Genomic DNA, 17,579 nt, shown 5'->3' on the forward strand with positions numbered 1-17,579 from the left:
CTTTCTTTTTCTTTCTTCCCACAAGTTGGTGCCTTAGAAATACAAAGCTAAATGTTTGCTATGATAAAATGTGTGTTCAAACAATGATAAACAAATGCGATGACAGCAGTGATACTGTACTTTGGAAATGAACTGGTAAACATAGGCCTATATTTAACTATCCGAAACATCTTAAAACTAGTGCGCCTTCCCATAGCCAATGAGAAATGACAATGTCCACGATCAAATACCACTTATCTCATACTAGTAAAGGCAGTGGTGACAATTAGCCTCTTTTGGCTTAAACTGTATTTGTGGTTGTCATGATTTAAACATTAAATAGCTGCTTCCTTCCCCCAACTCCCATTCTACAAAATGAAAATAATTTGAATTTTCTTCCCCATCTACTTTCTCCTGGAAATCTACAAAAGTCATGCTCTGTCCAGAATAGGCTAGAACTAGCTCCTGATCACATCAGAAAGGCTCTTGTGAATGGAAGTTTTTCTGAAAGGATTCTGGAAAACCATTTTTAGATAACAGCCCGGGGTGGCAGGCCCTGCTCCTTTTTAAGTGCCGGAGTGTCGGGACCTCGTGTAACCCACCTCGGCCTGCCTGCCGCAGTGGCTCCTTGCTAATGTCGCTCAGTCCAGACCTGGGACTCTCGCCACAGCCCTCCTCCTCTCTCCTCCCTTCGGAGGCTTGTCCCTCCACGCCACGTCACCAGACAGAGCACCAGGAGATGCTGATGGAAGCGTGGGTTGAATCCTGGCTTTGCCGCTTGCTCCCTGTCGCCAGCCACTCCACTTCTGTTTTCCTTTCATCCAGCACTTAATAACAGCAGAACCCATGGCATCCGCTGCTGTGAGGATTAAGCAAGATAAATATCAAAAGGTGGGAACAGTGCCTAGTACATAGTAAACCCTCAATGAATGTTTGCTGTTACTATTATTATTTAAGCCACAGGGACTTGCATACAAACAAATTTGGAAAACTGATCTGAAACTAGTGGCAGTGTTATTAAAGACAAACAATGGATCTTTTAAAATCAGAATTAGACAGTCTGTATTCTAAAACACACACACACACACACAATCTGTACCAATTAAATACAATAAAGTTGAAAGGGGATATAAATTACAGTCTTTCTCTTTTTAAACAGTCAATAGGAAAATACTACAGTCAGCTCACTATACACAAAAATCATGAACAGCAGCTTCGCATTAAAATCTCCAATATCTTACTCATTTACGGATGCTACGAACTTCAAGGGAAAAGGTACAGCAGGCTGTACGTCCTCGCTTGCTCCCACGACACATTTATTGCTATACATCTTGACCAACTGTACAAGCATCTACACAATAGGTACAGAGAGTACTTTTGTAAAAACTTCTGCACACATAATTCTCAGAGTCTCCATCGGTAAAAGAATTTTACCAATGAAGACACACAGCAGAGCCATCTGTCTTCAACCATCTCCTGCGAACACTGTGAAGCGGGCACCTGTGGACTTCACAGCTCCTGTCATCCCTTCAGCGTCTTCCAGAAACGAAACAGAACAACGGCAGAACCACACCACAACAAAAACCTACCAACCCCAAACAAAACCACAAAGAGACGAAAATCAAAACCCACCCCCCCAACCCCACTCTTGGTTTGTCCCTGTGTTTTCTGTAATACTGCTCTCTGCATCCCACCTGCCTGGCTGGGCTGGACCGAGGGACAGGAAAGACTGGGATAAGAGCCCCAGTCACTGTTAACGGTTCCCGAACCGCGTCAAGTCAGCAGGCAGCGGACCAGGTGGAAGACCAAAGAACGGAGCCATGAGATTTTGCAGTGTGCTTAGGAAACACGGCAGAGAACGGCAGCACGTGGCCTGGGAGCCACAGGGCATTGGCACCGAACTTGCAGTCAAACACGCATGTACACATCAAACAAGAGTGGACAGCAAAAAACATTCAGTCTTAGGTAAGTTCTTTGGTTATAAGGAACAGCATTCTGCAACCTCTGCTGCAAAGAGGGATTTGCAACCTCCTTCTCAGGCAAGACCATCTCTTTCATCTGCTTGTGTTCTGAGAGATCGCCCGAGCTGCTTTGTAAGAAAGCCCAGTACCTTACGATTTTCTACGAACCACTTTTATCCATTTCAGTGTGCAGTCCTGTCTCTCCAGACATACTATAGATATACATTTCATATACATAATTTATATTATTTATAAAAAAAAAACTAGAGCATTGACTCCAGATTCTACAGTAAGAACTGATTAAAATTGTACAAGAATAAAGTCTAGTTGAATCTGTGGAGGTTTCTACACCGTGGGGGTGTGTAGTGAGTGCAAACAAAAATACTGTCACTTTGTGAAGCCAGGATTTTCGGTTCTCTGGAAGGAAGCAGAGGCTGCTGAGTCACCCAAGTGACAAAGTGCCACTTCTCCCGGCTCGGGAGGGGAGAGGGGAGGAGGTGGCCCCGGAAGCCGTGGCTTCTCCGTGCTGGTGTGAGGTCCGGCCGAGCTGCAGTGTGTTTGATAGATGGGCTGGTGCTCTTGGAGGCGACCGGAGCAGAGATGCTGTGGCCTTCGGAGGAAGTGCTCAGTGCCTCTCACCGAGCAGTGGTGCTCCCCTGGAATGCAAAAGCAGGTGAGTGCAAGCTCCGGTCCCCACCTGCCCTCCCCACCCAGGGGGACCAGCCCCTATGAGGGGCTCTTCCTAGAGGATACCACAGGATCCAGTTTACTGTGGAATCCAGTTCTGGAGCTTATACTGTACCAGGAAGACTCAAGCTCCAAGGTGAAGCTTCTAGGAAAAATAATGACCGCAAGCTCCGGAGAGAGAGTGAAAAACACGTCACTGCTGGGTCCACACTCGAAGTCAGACCAGGGTGAGCACAAAAGTCAAACCTGAGGACTTCAACAGTCCTCAGGTTTTAACAGTTAAAACTATGTTTTAATCAGAAACAACTGATTAAAATCAAGATAACAAAAATACTGAAGCAATTAAAAAAAAAAAGATAAAACTCACCATAGTTCCAACATTACCCTGATGCCATAAATATTTTTGTAAATTTTACTTTTAAACCAAGATCTTTGGCAGGGACATGCTATTCTGGAGCAGAACTCAGGTACCGCTCCTGCTGTTGCTGCTGCTGCTGCTAAGTCACCTCAGTTGTGTCCGACTCTGTGCGACCCCATAGACGGCAGCTCACCAGGCTCCCCCGTCCCTGGGATTCTCCAGGCAAGAACACTGGAGTGGGTTGCCATTTCCTTCTCCAGTGCAAGAAAGTGAAAAGTGAAAGTGAAGTCGCTCAGTCGTGTCCGACTCTTAGCGACCCCATGGACTGCAGCCTACCATGCTCCTCTGTCCATGGGATTTTCCAGGCAAGAGTACTGGAGTACTGGCTTCTAAATAATCAAGGCAACGAGTCAAGAAATGGGGGTGGCGGTGAGGGGGTTGCGGTCCCCTTCCCTCTTCTCTAGGCTATGCCTCAAACAGTGCGGCCCTCAGACAGCTTACCCCATGTTCCTCCAGCAGAGGGTTTGTGAAAAGCTTCTCCCTCCCCCAACCTGGTACTGAAGCACAATCTGAGGTGTGCAGGGCAGCCACAAATGGGAATCTGTATTTTTTTTTTTTTTTGCTGCTATTATAATTTTCTTTCTGTATTTATTTTTGGCTGTGCTGGGTCTTCGTTGTTGTGTGGGCTTTTCTCGAGTTGCCGCAAGTGAGGGCCACGCTCCAGTCGTGGTGTCTAGGCTTCCCGTGGTGGCGGCTTCCTTTGTTACAGAGCACGGGCTCTAGCACACTTGGGTTGCAGCACTCTTGGCTCCTGGGCTCTGGAGCACAGGCTCAATAGTGTGACACATGAGCTTAGCTGCCCCACGCATGTGGCATCTTTCTGGGCCAGGAATCAAACCCATGACCCCTGCAATGGCAGGCGGACTCTCTACCACTAAGTCACCAGGGAATAGTTAAGTCGCACAGATTGTCCGACTCTGCAATCCCATGGACTGTAGCCTGCCCGGCTCCTCTGTCCCTGGAATTCTCTAGGCAAGAATACTAGAGTGGGTTGCCATTCTCTTCTCCAGAGGATCTTCCCGACCCAGGGATTGAACCCGGGTCTCCTGCATTGCAGGCAGATTCTTTACCAACGGAGCCACCAGGGAAACCCCTGGGAATCTGTATTTTTACGAAGTATCTTCTCCCTACACCCTCCAGGGGGCCAATGCACATTTAGGTTTGAGAAGCACTGTTCCAGACTGAAGAATTAACCTGGACCACATTCTTCCTGGACTTCTTAGAAAAAGGACTGAAAAGCTGATGTATCAGCAAAGCAGATTCTGCTTAAGATCAGTGTAAAAGGAAGCTGAAGATATTGAAACAAATCAATGTTTAGCTTGTTAGAAAAGTAATGAGTAACTTTATGCTTATGTTGGGCAAAGAAGTCTTTTTTGAATTGTAAAAGAGACCACTCTTTGGTATTTGCAGTTAATTTATGAATACGCTATATATTTGACCACATACTGAAATTTTAAGGGCTAATTCAGAAAACTTGGGGGAGAGGGCAGGGAATAGCTCCAAGCTGGGTGGTTTTGCTTCCTCCGCAAAACAGAGAGACTGAAGGGCACCCCGATCATCTTTGCCTTCACCCAGCGCCATTCTAGTTCTGTCAGGTCTTTGCTTTGCTAAGCCTGGTGCTCCCACACCCTTTACATGGCTGTGGCTGGGGTCCTGGGTGAGAAGGGACGGTGGGACTCAGAAGCACACCATCTCTTATTTGCATAATTCACTGGTTTCCTTGGGAATATTAGCAAGACCCCATTTCTTTTTGTTCCACTATTAAAATTAAATACTGTAAAAAACCAGCCTGGGTAATTTCCAAAGCCCAAACTTTAATTTCTCAGGGAACCCACCTCTGTTTCCTCAACACATTTTTTATCCTATGGGCACCAAACGTCTATATTTTATCAAATCTGTGAGGCATACCTTCCCCCTGCCTGCACTTTATAACTCTGAAATTGCTGATATGGTTGATTTTAATTGGAAGTATTTTTTTTCTTAATGATACATAAAATAACAGTGTATCTTGGGAGTTCCCTGGCAGTCCAGTGGTTTAAGACTCTGTACTTCCAATGCAGGGGGCATGGGTTTGATCCCTGGTTGGGAAACTAAGATACCACATGTCTCACAGTTTGGCAAAAAAAAAAAAAAAAAAAGTGTATCTAATAAAAGAAATCACTGATTGGATGAAATCTACCATATTTCATATCAGAATCCTTTGAGATAGCCAGGAATTAAACATCTCAGGGAATGAATACGAAATCAATCCTTACCCATGTGAAAGCTTAATTCAACAGGAACCTATATGTCAGGTAAAAAAGCCACGGGTCCTATGTAAGTCATAGTTCTCCTCTGAAACTAAGAAAGTAGATTTATAGACTTGTTCCCCCATAGCCAGCTAGCTGGGCAGCATGTGAGCATGGTCCAAGAGGGCTCATCTACCCTGTCAGAAATACCTGGATGAATCTCTCCTACTAAGTCACTGTGAGGAAGGGCCTCTGGGGGTTGGGGCATAATTAGCAGCCATCACTGATATCACCGAACCCAAAGGACCACCCCTGGAATTTATCACCTGGTCATTCTCTGCCGAGGAACATAGCTGGCCAGAGTCCTGTGGCCCATGTGAGACACTCCTACTGTCTGCTATATTTGGTAGGTTCCTCCTACTCGAAAGTTCTCCAGCAGAAGAATCCGTCAAACCATCAAAATCTTTCCCATCTGACACACCCATAAACTCTGTGAAAGAGTGATCTTCAAGGATGCTTGTGGTGTGTTCCACAGTCACCTCCCTGGGGCAGAATTCCCTGGCCGGCTGGCCGTTTTTGCTGGAGCAGGCATCCTGCTCTGAACACGAGCTGGTCCTACAGAGGGTTCTGGAGTTTTTCTCTGGGATGCTGGGGGACAATGGGCTCCCTTTGGCTAAGGCACTGTTTTCCTTGAGTGGCACCACAGTCATCTTATCCTTTCCCAAGCCTCTTTCTAGTTCTGTCAACTCTTTGTTTGAGGATGGTCTGAAATCCTGCACAAGGGATGGTCCGGGATGCTCGCTGGAATCTGTGTCCTTCGTCGGAAGGGCCAGCTGATCTGAGCTGTCACTGGAAGGGACCACCATGTCAGACAGGGTGGCGTTGGAGGCACTGTGGGAAAAGTAGCCACTGGTGATGCTGCTGGTGGTAGGGCTGCGGGACACCTCCTTCTCTAGGACCTTTGAGTTCGTCAGATCGCCTTTAGAAGAAAACCACTCTCTGTTCTCCAAGCTGGCATTGTAAACGCTGAAGTCAGCGAACTCCACAGGTACATAAGGCTGTGAACTTATCAGCTTCCGGCTGAGACCTTCTAGATCATTTTCCTCCTCCTCAGAGTCCTATAGAAACAAAGCAAAAGTCAGCCATGAGCTCCTTATAGCGACTGGATGGTTCAGACAAGTTTTAGATACTCTACTGTTAAAAGCACTTGCCTTCACATGTTTAGGATTTTTTCCTTTTCCTTCCTGAGTTTGGTTAAATCCTGTCACCTGTTTGTGGACACAAGCACCTTATCCTCAGAGATCTATGAGCATGAAACTCTTAACCATTGAGGATGAAGGAGATTTATTTCTTCGGTGCTCACTCAATGCTAATAATTAGAAACCTTTCCTGCATTAAGGACAAGGATGAAAGGAAGTGCAGTGGACTTTTGATTAGCTCCTCATGATTAGTTTCCTGTTGGAGGTTTTCCCTTTTCTAATTAAATGAGTAGAGGGACTGCCAGAGGCAGGGAAGAGCTGCTGTTTTATTTTTACAATCCTCACCTTGGGGAGTAAAGTACAGAAAAATAAGATGATTTGCAAATGGTTTCTGGGCTATATTATGAGAAGGAAAAGCAGGAAATAAAGGCCCTCACAATAGCAAAAGGGCAAATAACACAATTTCAACAGTCATTCTCAGTATTCCACCGAACACTGTAAATCTATAAAATACTAAATCTGACAATGACTGTTTTCCAGGGTTTTTGAGAAGCAGGGATAGAGCTTTTGACTACAAGGTGAGGAAGATAGTAAGAATTATATGAAAATCTCCTTTGTCAAACAGCTTTAGGATTCTGTTTATAAAGGTTGGTAAATATGCAAGAGTAGGTATCATCAACTTCCAGTCTCTCTTCCCAAGTGAATGATTCTTTTATATTAGGTGGAAAGCAATGTAGAACACTTTCCAAATAAAAAATAATATTCCTATCTTGTTGTTGTTCAGCCGCTAAGTCGTGTTCAACTCTTTGGGACCCCATGGACTGCACGCAGCATGTCAGGCTTCCCTCTCCTCTACTATCTCCCGGAGTTTGCTCAAGTTCACGTCCATTGAGTCAGTGATGCCATCTAACCATCTCCTCCTGTGTCGCGATCTTCTCCTTTTGTCTATTACTATCTAGTCATTTCTAACTAACCTTATAAACATCTGATGACACGGCAAATATTCCTTTTCTCTTCTAAAATGTGACTTTCGTTCAACAAATATTCATTAAGCATCCTCTACGTGCCAGGCATTGCCCTAAGACCCAGGAATACCAATGCTGAGCAAAGACAGGTATGGCCCCTGCCCTCAGGGAGTGACAGCAGCGGGTCCTTGCTCTTAGGATGCCCCTGGACACTGCTGGGTGGATGACATTTCACTCAGTATCACAACAGGGTGACTGTAAAGACCTGTAAACATTTCCCTCATTCATTTCAAGAGAGCGAAGAAATTGGGGAGAGAGAAGGATAGGGAGGGGAGAAGAACACACTCCACAGACACGGCAGATGGAATTCACAAACGAACATAAATATCATCCACTGAATTTCACAGCAACATTCCCTATCTCACAAGATGCTAAATACCTAAAAAATAGCTTACTGTGTTTTAATGCCTCTTAGATTTTAAAACAGCCTGAATATAAATGATTTAAAAGCATCACTAGTCTTCATTCCTTGGCTGTTAATCAGAGGTGACTATTACATATCAGTGATAAAATTCCAGAAATTGGCAAACCAAATTTTTGGCAATACTAACCTTGCTATCTTATTTTTAACTACATTTTAATCAAGTGTTAACAGCACTGTTTCAATGGGGGGTGGGGTAGAGAGTTCTCTCCCCGAGGGCTAGGGGAAAACGTTTGTAAAAAAGGGCACAAATTGGACAGAACTGTCTGAATCTGTACCCTTCGCTCTATTTTCTAGATTCTCTACTTGACTTGATTCCCAGATGGCTCAGTGGTAAAGAATCTGCCTGTCAATGCAGGAGACACAAGGGATGAGGGTTCCATCCCTGGGTTGGGAAGATCTTCTGGGGCAGGAAATGACAACCCACTCCAATATTCTTGCCTGGACAAGAATGGACAGAGGAGCCTGCAGGGCTACAGTCCATGGGGCCACAAAGAGTCGGACACAGCTGAGCAACTGAGCTCACACACTACTAGACTTGTTCAGATTCCAAACTGGATTTCAAGTGTTTGTTTCTCTTATAATTCCTTCTAATTGCAGCTGGCAAAGAAGCGTAATCCCCAAGCCCAAGAATACATGATGCAATTGATTACTAAAAAGTTAGTTGTTGCAACGAAAACCAAATTTGAAGATGAGAATTAAATAATCTGGGTCCCTTTTTATGCTTGAAGCAATTTCTTCTGAACACTGAGGAAAGGTCAACCTAAAATATAACTTTGCTGAGTGAAATATTCAATCACAAATTTAATGTGTAGAAATAGGTATACATATGTTAAAATCAGAAAGATAAACGATTTAGAACGACCTTAATAAGACTGAAGGGTCTACGAAAACAAACAGGGCTCAGGACAAAGTCAGGCATTTGGGGTGGGGTTGGGAGTGGGGGAGTGACCTAAAGAGAAAGGCTAAAGGAATAGGAACACCTAGTTCCAGAAAAAATAAAACTGAGTAGAGATTAATCATTTTCCAACATGTAAAAGGAGACGGAAAGTTTATGAAGTTATGGTTTCCAAGGAGAAAAGAGGACTTAAGTGGCTTAAACTGCATTTTAAAGGAATTTGGTTAGACAGACTTTTTTTTTTGGCAGTATCTCTTCACTTTGTATATTTTATTAAATTTTAAATGGAAGCATAGTTGATTTATAATATTGTGGTAGTTTCTGTTGCACAACAGAGTGAATCAGCTATACATACATACATACATATATATATATATACACACACACACACACATTCTTTTTTATATTCTTTTCTATGATAGGTTATCACAAGGTACTAAATATATTCCCTGTGCTATATAGTAGGACCTTCTTGCTTATCCATTTTACATATTAGAAAAATTTTATGCCAGTGATATTATTTATCATTTTACCTTAAAGGAGACTAAACTAAGCACCTCCCTACTATGTCTTTAGGACAGAGTGAAAACTCGTCCTAAAAGTAGGACACAGAGTCAAGCTTCTCTACAGCTGCAATGTTCATGATTTGATTTTTTGAGATTCTGTTTGTGTAGCTGATATTTACCTCTAGACAAAACACCTTGATTTTAAGGAGGAATCAAAACTCACATTAAAGCAGTGACCTTCTGTAAGGACCTTCCCCGATTAAAGTCATTTTCACTCCCATTCTCATCAGTTATCCATCAGAGAGATGGTCTGTGTTTTCAGAAAGGCTCCATCAGCCAAGGGGCCCTGGTACTTCTGTCCATGGTACTAAGGGGAGGGTGGACCCTTTGAAGAAACAGCAGCAGCAGGGCGATGAAACTGCCCTGTGACCGGGAGCCCCGGGAGTCACTGGGGTCAGCCCCATGCTACTGATGGATGGGCTTTTGTTCCCATGTTCTCGTTTACTGTGAGACCTTGGGCAAATCACTCAGCAAGTCTTGCGTTTCTTTCTCCGTAAGATGAGAGACAAAAGCCATATGCTGTCTGTGCAGGACCCAGGAGAGGGAGAGGTGACTTTCTGTTCTTCCGTCTACTGTGAGACTTTAAAACAGAGACTGCAAAGGTGCCCTGTTACTTTTATGTTAGTCACGGAAGACACAAACTGCATTTGTCTATCTTCTCAAGTTGATGAGACAACAAAACATTGCTTGAAGAATCACGCACAGCTGTATTTACTGTATTTTATGTGAAATGACAGGTTACTTTGGTAATTGGATGGGCTGAAAAATAAAAGGAACAATGTCCTGATATTGCTTCTCAAACATGATTTCAAACTCCTTTGATCAGAATCAACCACTGATTTGCCCTCTACTTTTCCAACAGTGGAAAAGGAAAGAAAGTAAATAGGAACTCAGGAATGAAGCAGTTTATATCCACTTATAAGAGGAAAAATAAAATGAAAGCTTCCCAGAGAGAAACTAGAACCTCAGTTAAAGCAAGCAGTACCCTTAAAATCTACCGAAACATCCTGGAAAAGCTGCTATCTGAAATAAATCAAACGGTTCAATAGTTTCAGAGACGAAGAGTGTGCGGTGAGCCAGATTTCTAAGAAAGTAGATGCAAGTATCTCAAGTAAGACCCCAGCAAGAAAAATGGCTCCATCGAACCCTTATTACTAGTTTCATGGTGTGTCTGATCACAGAGAATCTAAGTGCTGATCAAAGCTTCTTGGATCAAGAAAATCTGGTTCTATCCTATTCTCTGCTAGCTAACAGTCCTGAGATGGGTTTTATTTTAAAATAATAAAAGGAAAGTGAAGAAAATAACTACGAAGCAGATTGTGAACTGTGAGACTATCTGCAGGGCAGCCCTGAAGGGCCATCCAGCAATTTCTTGATGGTGTGTTCTACCAAAACATATGGTTCAAATAGGTTACAATGTAGTACCCAGGCACCATGTAGATGGGTGCCATGTCAATAAACAGATAGTCAACCAGCCAGAGAACTGAAGGAGTAACAAAATTAGACCCTGGCTCCTTTAACCTGGGCCCTCCCAGGTGGCACAGTGGTAAAGAATCCACCTGCCAATGCAGCAGATGCAGGTTTGATCCCTGGTCGGGAAGATCCCCTGAAGAAGGAAATGGCAACCTGCTCCAGTATTCTTGCCTGTCGGGTTATAGTCCATGGGGTTGCAAAGAGTCAGACACGACTGAGTGACTAAGCGCACACACACACTCTTTGGCCCACGCTGCAGCCCTTATCAGTTAAGCAGGGGAGGTCAAGTGTGTGACTGGGGAGCTCACTAACATTGGCGGAGACAAGGAGCAGCTGTTGGTGTGCACGCTCTTCTCCAGCAGGGATTAGGGAGGGAAAGAGAGAGAGAGACGGAAGGGGACAATGGTGCCTTTTCTTCTTTCCTCAGTGAACATGCGGAATGATCATTTCTCATGATCCCTGAGCGCTCCAAGCATGCAGGAGCCTGGCTTGCTGCACATCCAGGGGGAGGTTCTAGTTAGCATCACACCGTGTGCATCAGCAGCATCTTCTAGAATCTAGAGGTTCAAACAAAAGACCCTGCGCTGATGACACTCTGGAATGAATCTGAGATGGTGTAGCCAGGGAAGGCAAGGGCCCACCCCGCAGAGCCGACCACATGCAGACGAGAGCAGCAAGCAGACCTGCTCCATGCTGCCTCCCGTTTTCAAAGCCTGGGAAACCACAGGAGAATGAAAGCTGAGGCACAGAATCTGAGAATTCTCTCCAGGCCCCAGAACATACACTTCCGTTTTTAAATTAAGGTAGTGCTTATGATCCCCAGTGCCTAGGATGTAGTGTTTTAAAAAGCATTTCTCAAATTTGAAATGTGAAAACCGAGCGCTAGGGAATGAGGTTTTTCAGATAGAGTTTCAACCTACCCGTGGTAAAAACAGAGAAGCCATCCTGAAAGCAAGACTGACACCAAGGGAGCTGGAATCTATTTTGCCAGCAAATGTAAAGAGGCTACCTGAGAGGTCCAGATGATGAGGATGGCCAGTGATGGATGGCGGAGCAGCTACAAACTACAGGATAATCTTGGCAACAGCATCAGGCAACACAAGAAAAGCTATCACACATCCACACCTAAATGCATGATTACTTACTCCAAGTAAGTGCAATTCCTCAAGGTAGATTAACTTCAGAATCTGGGCAATGTGTACAGGCTCAATAGAAAGATTCAATATTAGTTCAAGTGATTGTTACACATTTGAAAGACTAGAATCATTAAAGGTGCCTTTTTTTTTCTAAGCAAATTTATACTAAGCAAAATAATAATAAATCAGTAAATGGAACACAGAAAAATCACAGGTCACGGCCACATTCATGCAAAATTTCATTACTGATGGTCACATGTGTAAGAAGAAGAAGAGAAAAAAAAAGCCAAGACTCAATACATCTCTTAATTTCTTCTAAAGTATTTGGATGATTGTGAAAGGGCCTTAAACCCACCACCAGGCAATAGGACAGAAATGGTTCCAGGACTTACAATCTTCTTCTCACGTTTGCTATTGAGTTCTACTGGCATGCTGCTGCCATTGCTTCCCGAGGGCACAATGCAGCCAGGATTATGTGCCTGAGATGGAGACATGCTCTGCAAAGGTTAAGACACACAGATGCATCACACAGGAGACGGCGGTGGCCGAGAAACACCTTAAGTACGTACGTGCACGTTAGAAAAGCAACGCAAATACTTGTATTATGTGTGAGTAGTACAGCCAACAGTTCTGCAGGCTTGAGGTCAGCTACTGATGAAATCTCCCAAGACTACATAGATTCTATGCAAACAATGTAACTGGATTTATCACATTAAAAAAAAGCCTTTTCTATCGGCAAAAAACCGAGGGAACACCTCTTTCTCATTTGAAATACTCTGAAAAAAGCCATAAGAACAAGGAAAATAATAGCAATAACAACAAACAAGAAATTCTACTACGACCCTGTGTGCTTGAGAAAGAGGTTATTTATTCCTGAACAGGATCCATGGGGTGATAACCCATACATGCCAACCTGTGGCATCTGACTGTGTTAATGCAAAGCGTTACTTCTGCAGGGGCACAGCGTGTCCATTCTATTGTACACGGTACAGACAAGTAAAGCATTTACCTCCTGGCTTAGAAGAGGCCTTGCTTCAAGCGCTATCCTTTTCTTACGCTCCTCTTTTACAGGCATTAGGGGCTTGAAAAACTTTGGTGGCTGAGGAGAGAATGCTTTGAAAGGGCTGACTGTTAAGGCATGAGGATTCTCTGATGTACAACCTGGGGAAGACAAAAGGCACGGGTTTACAGGCACAGAGCACTTTAAGCAACCCACAGGGAGCGAGGCAGGGACGGAGCCAGAAGGAATATCTGGCGGAACAAAAGAATTAATGTGTGAATGCAGCTGACCTTGAACATCGCGGGTCTGAACTGCATGGGTCCACTCACACATGGATTCTTTTTCATTAAATGTACAGTCGGCCCTCAACAGCCTCAGGGTTTTGCCTCCGAGGACTACGGAGGACTGACTATGGGACTTGTACACAGGGGCTCCGGGAACCAGTGGCCCTCAGATACCGAGTGATGGCTATATTTGATTGAGCATTAAAACAGGTTGGCAAGAATGGAGATGTATCTACAAAGGTAAAAAGAATCGTCGCAGGCCTGGACAGCAGCAAAGAAATCAGAAACCAAATTTTCTACCTTCTTGTCAAGATCCAGCCTGAGCATCACTTCACAGACCAACTTCAACTCACGCTGATTTTCTATTTCTCTGAATTCTCAGAGCCCATATTATCTGTAAACGCATTTTGGCACTTTCTGATTTACTGGCTTATTTTCTACATATCTCATCTTCACAGCTGGATTTTAAGATCTTGGCATCTTTTGGTTTCTGTCCCTGCATAAGGCAAGGGAGAGACTCAGTCTTAACTCAGTAACTGAGTACTATGTAAGTTCTCTCGCAAGCCACTGTTCCCTGAAGCCACCTTGCTCCATATGACTAAGGAAGCACAATTCCTTTTTTCTTGCTTTTACTCACTTTTTACTTTTTGGGGCCTCTATTTCTCCTTCTATATTTTTCTCTTCAATTCACTATTGAAGGTACAAAGGAACATAGTAGGTAAAATATAAGGTATAGATAAGATAATAGAGCTGATTGACAAATTCTAAGAATGCTATTCCTTTCAGGGCACTAGGAAATTACATATTTAGGCAATAATGTTGTCACTGACCAAATTCATTTCTGGTATCATTTTTTAAATTTCCTTAGGAGTCAGAGACATATTCTCTTAAAAACACACTTTGATTTGATTTGAGCACAAAACCATGATGGAGGTGGATATGCTTTTGGTAAAGAATGAAATCTAACCATAATGTAATACTAAGATTTGTATGTGTCTCAAAATTGATTTCAAATCAGGAAATGGTACATGAAATGTGATTTGAAAATTACAAGTGCCACACAAAAAGCCTATTATTAATTGGATGATATAATGGATATAAAGAAAAGAAAATCAAATAAGTGAGCAGGATATGTTCTATTCAAGAAGACACTTTTGGATCATCTAGCAAACTAGAATTTCAGCTTTCTATCTTATTAAAGCCATCTAGAAAAGAATTTCTCCCCACGCCTTTCCTAAGAGATTATAAAGAGATAACACAGAAAAAAGTATTTCACCACTACCGTCTTTACTTCTTCGAGGTGAATCCCTAGGCAAAGTTCCATAACACGATACATCCTGGTAACTCGGGCTGTAGTCAGACATGTCTAACTGGTTCTCTGGCCAACCCTACAAGGTAGAAACATGGGTTTACTGTAATTATGTTCCTCTAAAATGAGAAAAGAAGCCTGATTGGAATTTTTTCCTATTTCTTTTTATGGCAGTATGTGCTCTTCTTTTTTTAAATTATAAAATAGGTCTAACATGTATAAAAGTATGGAACGATATGACAAGTGCTATTGTAACCAAGTGAAGAAATGTTGATAGTTTATTCTATTCATTCAAGATTTAATAAAATCATTACAGATATAGTGAAATCTGCTTTTGGACCCCTATAGGACTCATTATTTTTTTTTAATATAAATTTATTTATTTTAATTGGAGGTTAATTACTTTATAATATTGTATTGGTTTTGCCATATATCAACATGAATCTGCCACAGGTATACACGTGTTTCCCATCCTGAACCCCACTCTGGCCTCCCTCCCCTACAGGACTCATTAAAGCTCCACTTTTATAAATCTGTTATGTACCTAAGACGACCAGATAATTTAAAGATCAACCTATAACACTTGGGAGTGAAACATTTCCACTGATAATTTTTCCTAGGTGGCAGGCATAAGCTTGGACTGCCCCAGGCAGATTAGGTGGTATGGTTACTCTCCATATACTTGATATGTAAAACTTGCAAGCTGGCAAAGATACTGGTATACTAAATGGGGAAACCTCCTTTTTATCATATATACTTAGCTAATCTTACTTCAGCTTCTCAGGAAATATCATCTCTAAGAACTAGATTTTAAAATGCTTGAAGGCATAATCTGTTTTGATATTTTCTGAATCATCTATAGTCCCCAAAACAATAATTTACATATGAATAAGATAATGCTGTACAATATCCTTAATTTCAAGTTCCTAATTTTCCCCATTTGAAATAATTTTGATTTTGCTATGGTGGATGTAGTCATTTAGAGTTAGATCCATAAACACATATTTATTTGATTATGTACGCAATGATCCTGATATGGAACATATCCTGCTAAGTAACAATGTAATACTCAGAGTGCATAGCAATTTCACATCAAGTACTTGAACTTGGAAATGGACACGTGGAGACAATGATCTGCATCAGTTTAAGGTGGGGAGTTCAGAGATTTTAAAAACACCAAGATAACTTAAATTTCCAGACTTAGATCCCACTAATAACCTGGCCACGCCCACAGGCACACACCTTATCATCATCGTCAAAGCCAGAAAGGTCTGGTCGACTGGAAGAGACCTGTAAGAGATGAATGGTTTCATCAGTGTGGTTGATATATTTAACATAACTAATTAGATAAAATATCACATACAGTTGAAGGTTGTATGACCATCTCCTTCCCCTCATTCTTTCTCCTAATATTTATTATTTCCTTATTTATTTGAATTTATCTAATTGTGCTGTAATATTTATCATTACCTTTAAAAAAGTATTCAGATTTTCTTTTTCTAACTTAAAATATTTTATCCATAAATATTTCTCTATGACTCTCTAGAAGATAAGGAATTCCTATTCTCTTTGTGAAATCATAATATCTCAAAAGATTAAGCAATTCCTAAATAGTATCAGATATCCCAGTAGTGGTTAAATGTCTATAAACACTATCACAGCTAATTCTGAGTCAGGATCAAAGCAGATCATCCATTGCAACTAGATGATATATATTATAAGTCTTTTTTAATTTGAGCTTTCCTTTTTTTCACCCTAACAATAGCTCTAATACATTTTTTTCTACCATCTAGCATTCTGCAGTACAAATGAAATAACAGGAAAACTAGGGCTAAACATGGAGAAGGAAATGGCAACCCACTCTAGTGTTCTTGCCTAGAGAATCCCGTGGACAGAGGAGCCTGGTGGGCTGCTGTCCATTGGGTCGCACAGAGTCAGACACGACTGAAGTGACTTAGCATCTATGCATGCGTTGGAGAAGGAAATGGCAACCCACTCTAATATTCTTGCATGGAGAACCCCAGGGACAAAGGAGCCAGGTGGGCTGCTGTCTGTGGGGTTGCACAGAGTTGGACATGACTTAAGCGACTTAGCAGCAGCAGCAGGGCTAAGGAACTCCCTCTTTAACTGCATCCCTCAAGTATTGGTATACGTATCATTGGCTTTTTTTTAATCAGTCAGTTCTAAATACATCCTAATTTCCATTATGATCTCTTCTTTGATGCCTAAATTAATTAGAAACTGTGTCCCACCCCGCCAATTTACAACTTTATGAGTCTCATCAATTAAAAAAACTGAAATGTGGTCAGAAAAAATGATCTGTTTGAAAGTGATTATAGGGATTTGCTTTTCAGACTACTGTAAGGCAAGTTTCATGAATGTTCACCAAGGGGACTTCCCTGGAGGTCCAGTGGTTAAGACCCCAAGCTGCCAATGCAAGGGCACAGGTTTAATTACTCGTCAGGAAACTAAGATCCTACACGTCATGCAGAATCAAAAAATATTAAATAAATGTTCATTGTGTTTGTAACCATTATCTGGCAATTCTTGAGAACGGGAAAGCAAATCAGTTTTCCTTGAGAGGATCTGTCTTTCACTCTGCTGCTTCGAGAAGGAGGCTACTCTGAAGTGGTCCACGCACTCCTCTGTCCTTTCTTCCTATGACAGTGTCACTTTCCACTAGATACAGTGTCTGTCAACTGGGTTTCCTCGCTGAAATGGTTTGTTGAGGAAGGTCATCAACATAAACAGCCGGCACCACGGGAGGGTCTATGTGGAGGTGCTTGGCGCCCTATCACACCGATAGTGAGATCCTTGGGGCAGCTAGAAGCGGGCACAGAAACAGACTGGAGAGCAGTACTCCGAAGTGCTGGCACAGGATCTCTGACCCCACCATCTTTAAACCAGCATGCAGTTCACATCCCAAGAAACTTCTTCCAAGGACATGCAACTCTAAGTGGAGAAATTTGCAAGACTGCACTAAAAGCTTGGGGCT

General features: G+C 42.6%; 1 protein-coding gene across 1 annotated transcript in view; it reads right to left on the bottom strand.

Annotated features, from left to right (window-relative positions):
• Positions 1-961: 961 nt before the first annotated feature.
• KIF13A (kinesin family member 13A) overlaps positions 962-17,579 on the bottom strand; it is a 196,567-nt gene continuing 179,949 nt past the window's right edge. The window contains exons 36-42 of the mRNA XM_052647866.1: positions 15,827-15,874; positions 14,558-14,663; positions 13,001-13,152; positions 12,384-12,488; positions 12,001-12,060; positions 5,600-6,391; positions 962-2,596 (exon numbers count right to left, since the gene is read on the bottom strand). Of these exons, the coding sequence (XP_052503826.1) occupies positions 2,576-2,596; positions 5,600-6,391; positions 12,001-12,060; positions 12,384-12,488; positions 13,001-13,152; positions 14,558-14,663; positions 15,827-15,874 (1,284 nt within the window). The 3' untranslated portion in view covers positions 962-2,575. The remainder of the gene's footprint in view (positions 2,597-5,599; positions 6,392-12,000; positions 12,061-12,383; positions 12,489-13,000; positions 13,153-14,557; positions 14,664-15,826; positions 15,875-17,579) is intronic.

The sequence above is a fragment of the Budorcas taxicolor genome, chromosome 11 (assembly GCF_023091745.1).
Source record: "Budorcas taxicolor isolate Tak-1 chromosome 11, Takin1.1, whole genome shotgun sequence".
Classification (NCBI taxonomy): Eukaryota; Metazoa; Chordata; class Mammalia; order Artiodactyla; family Bovidae; genus Budorcas; species Budorcas taxicolor.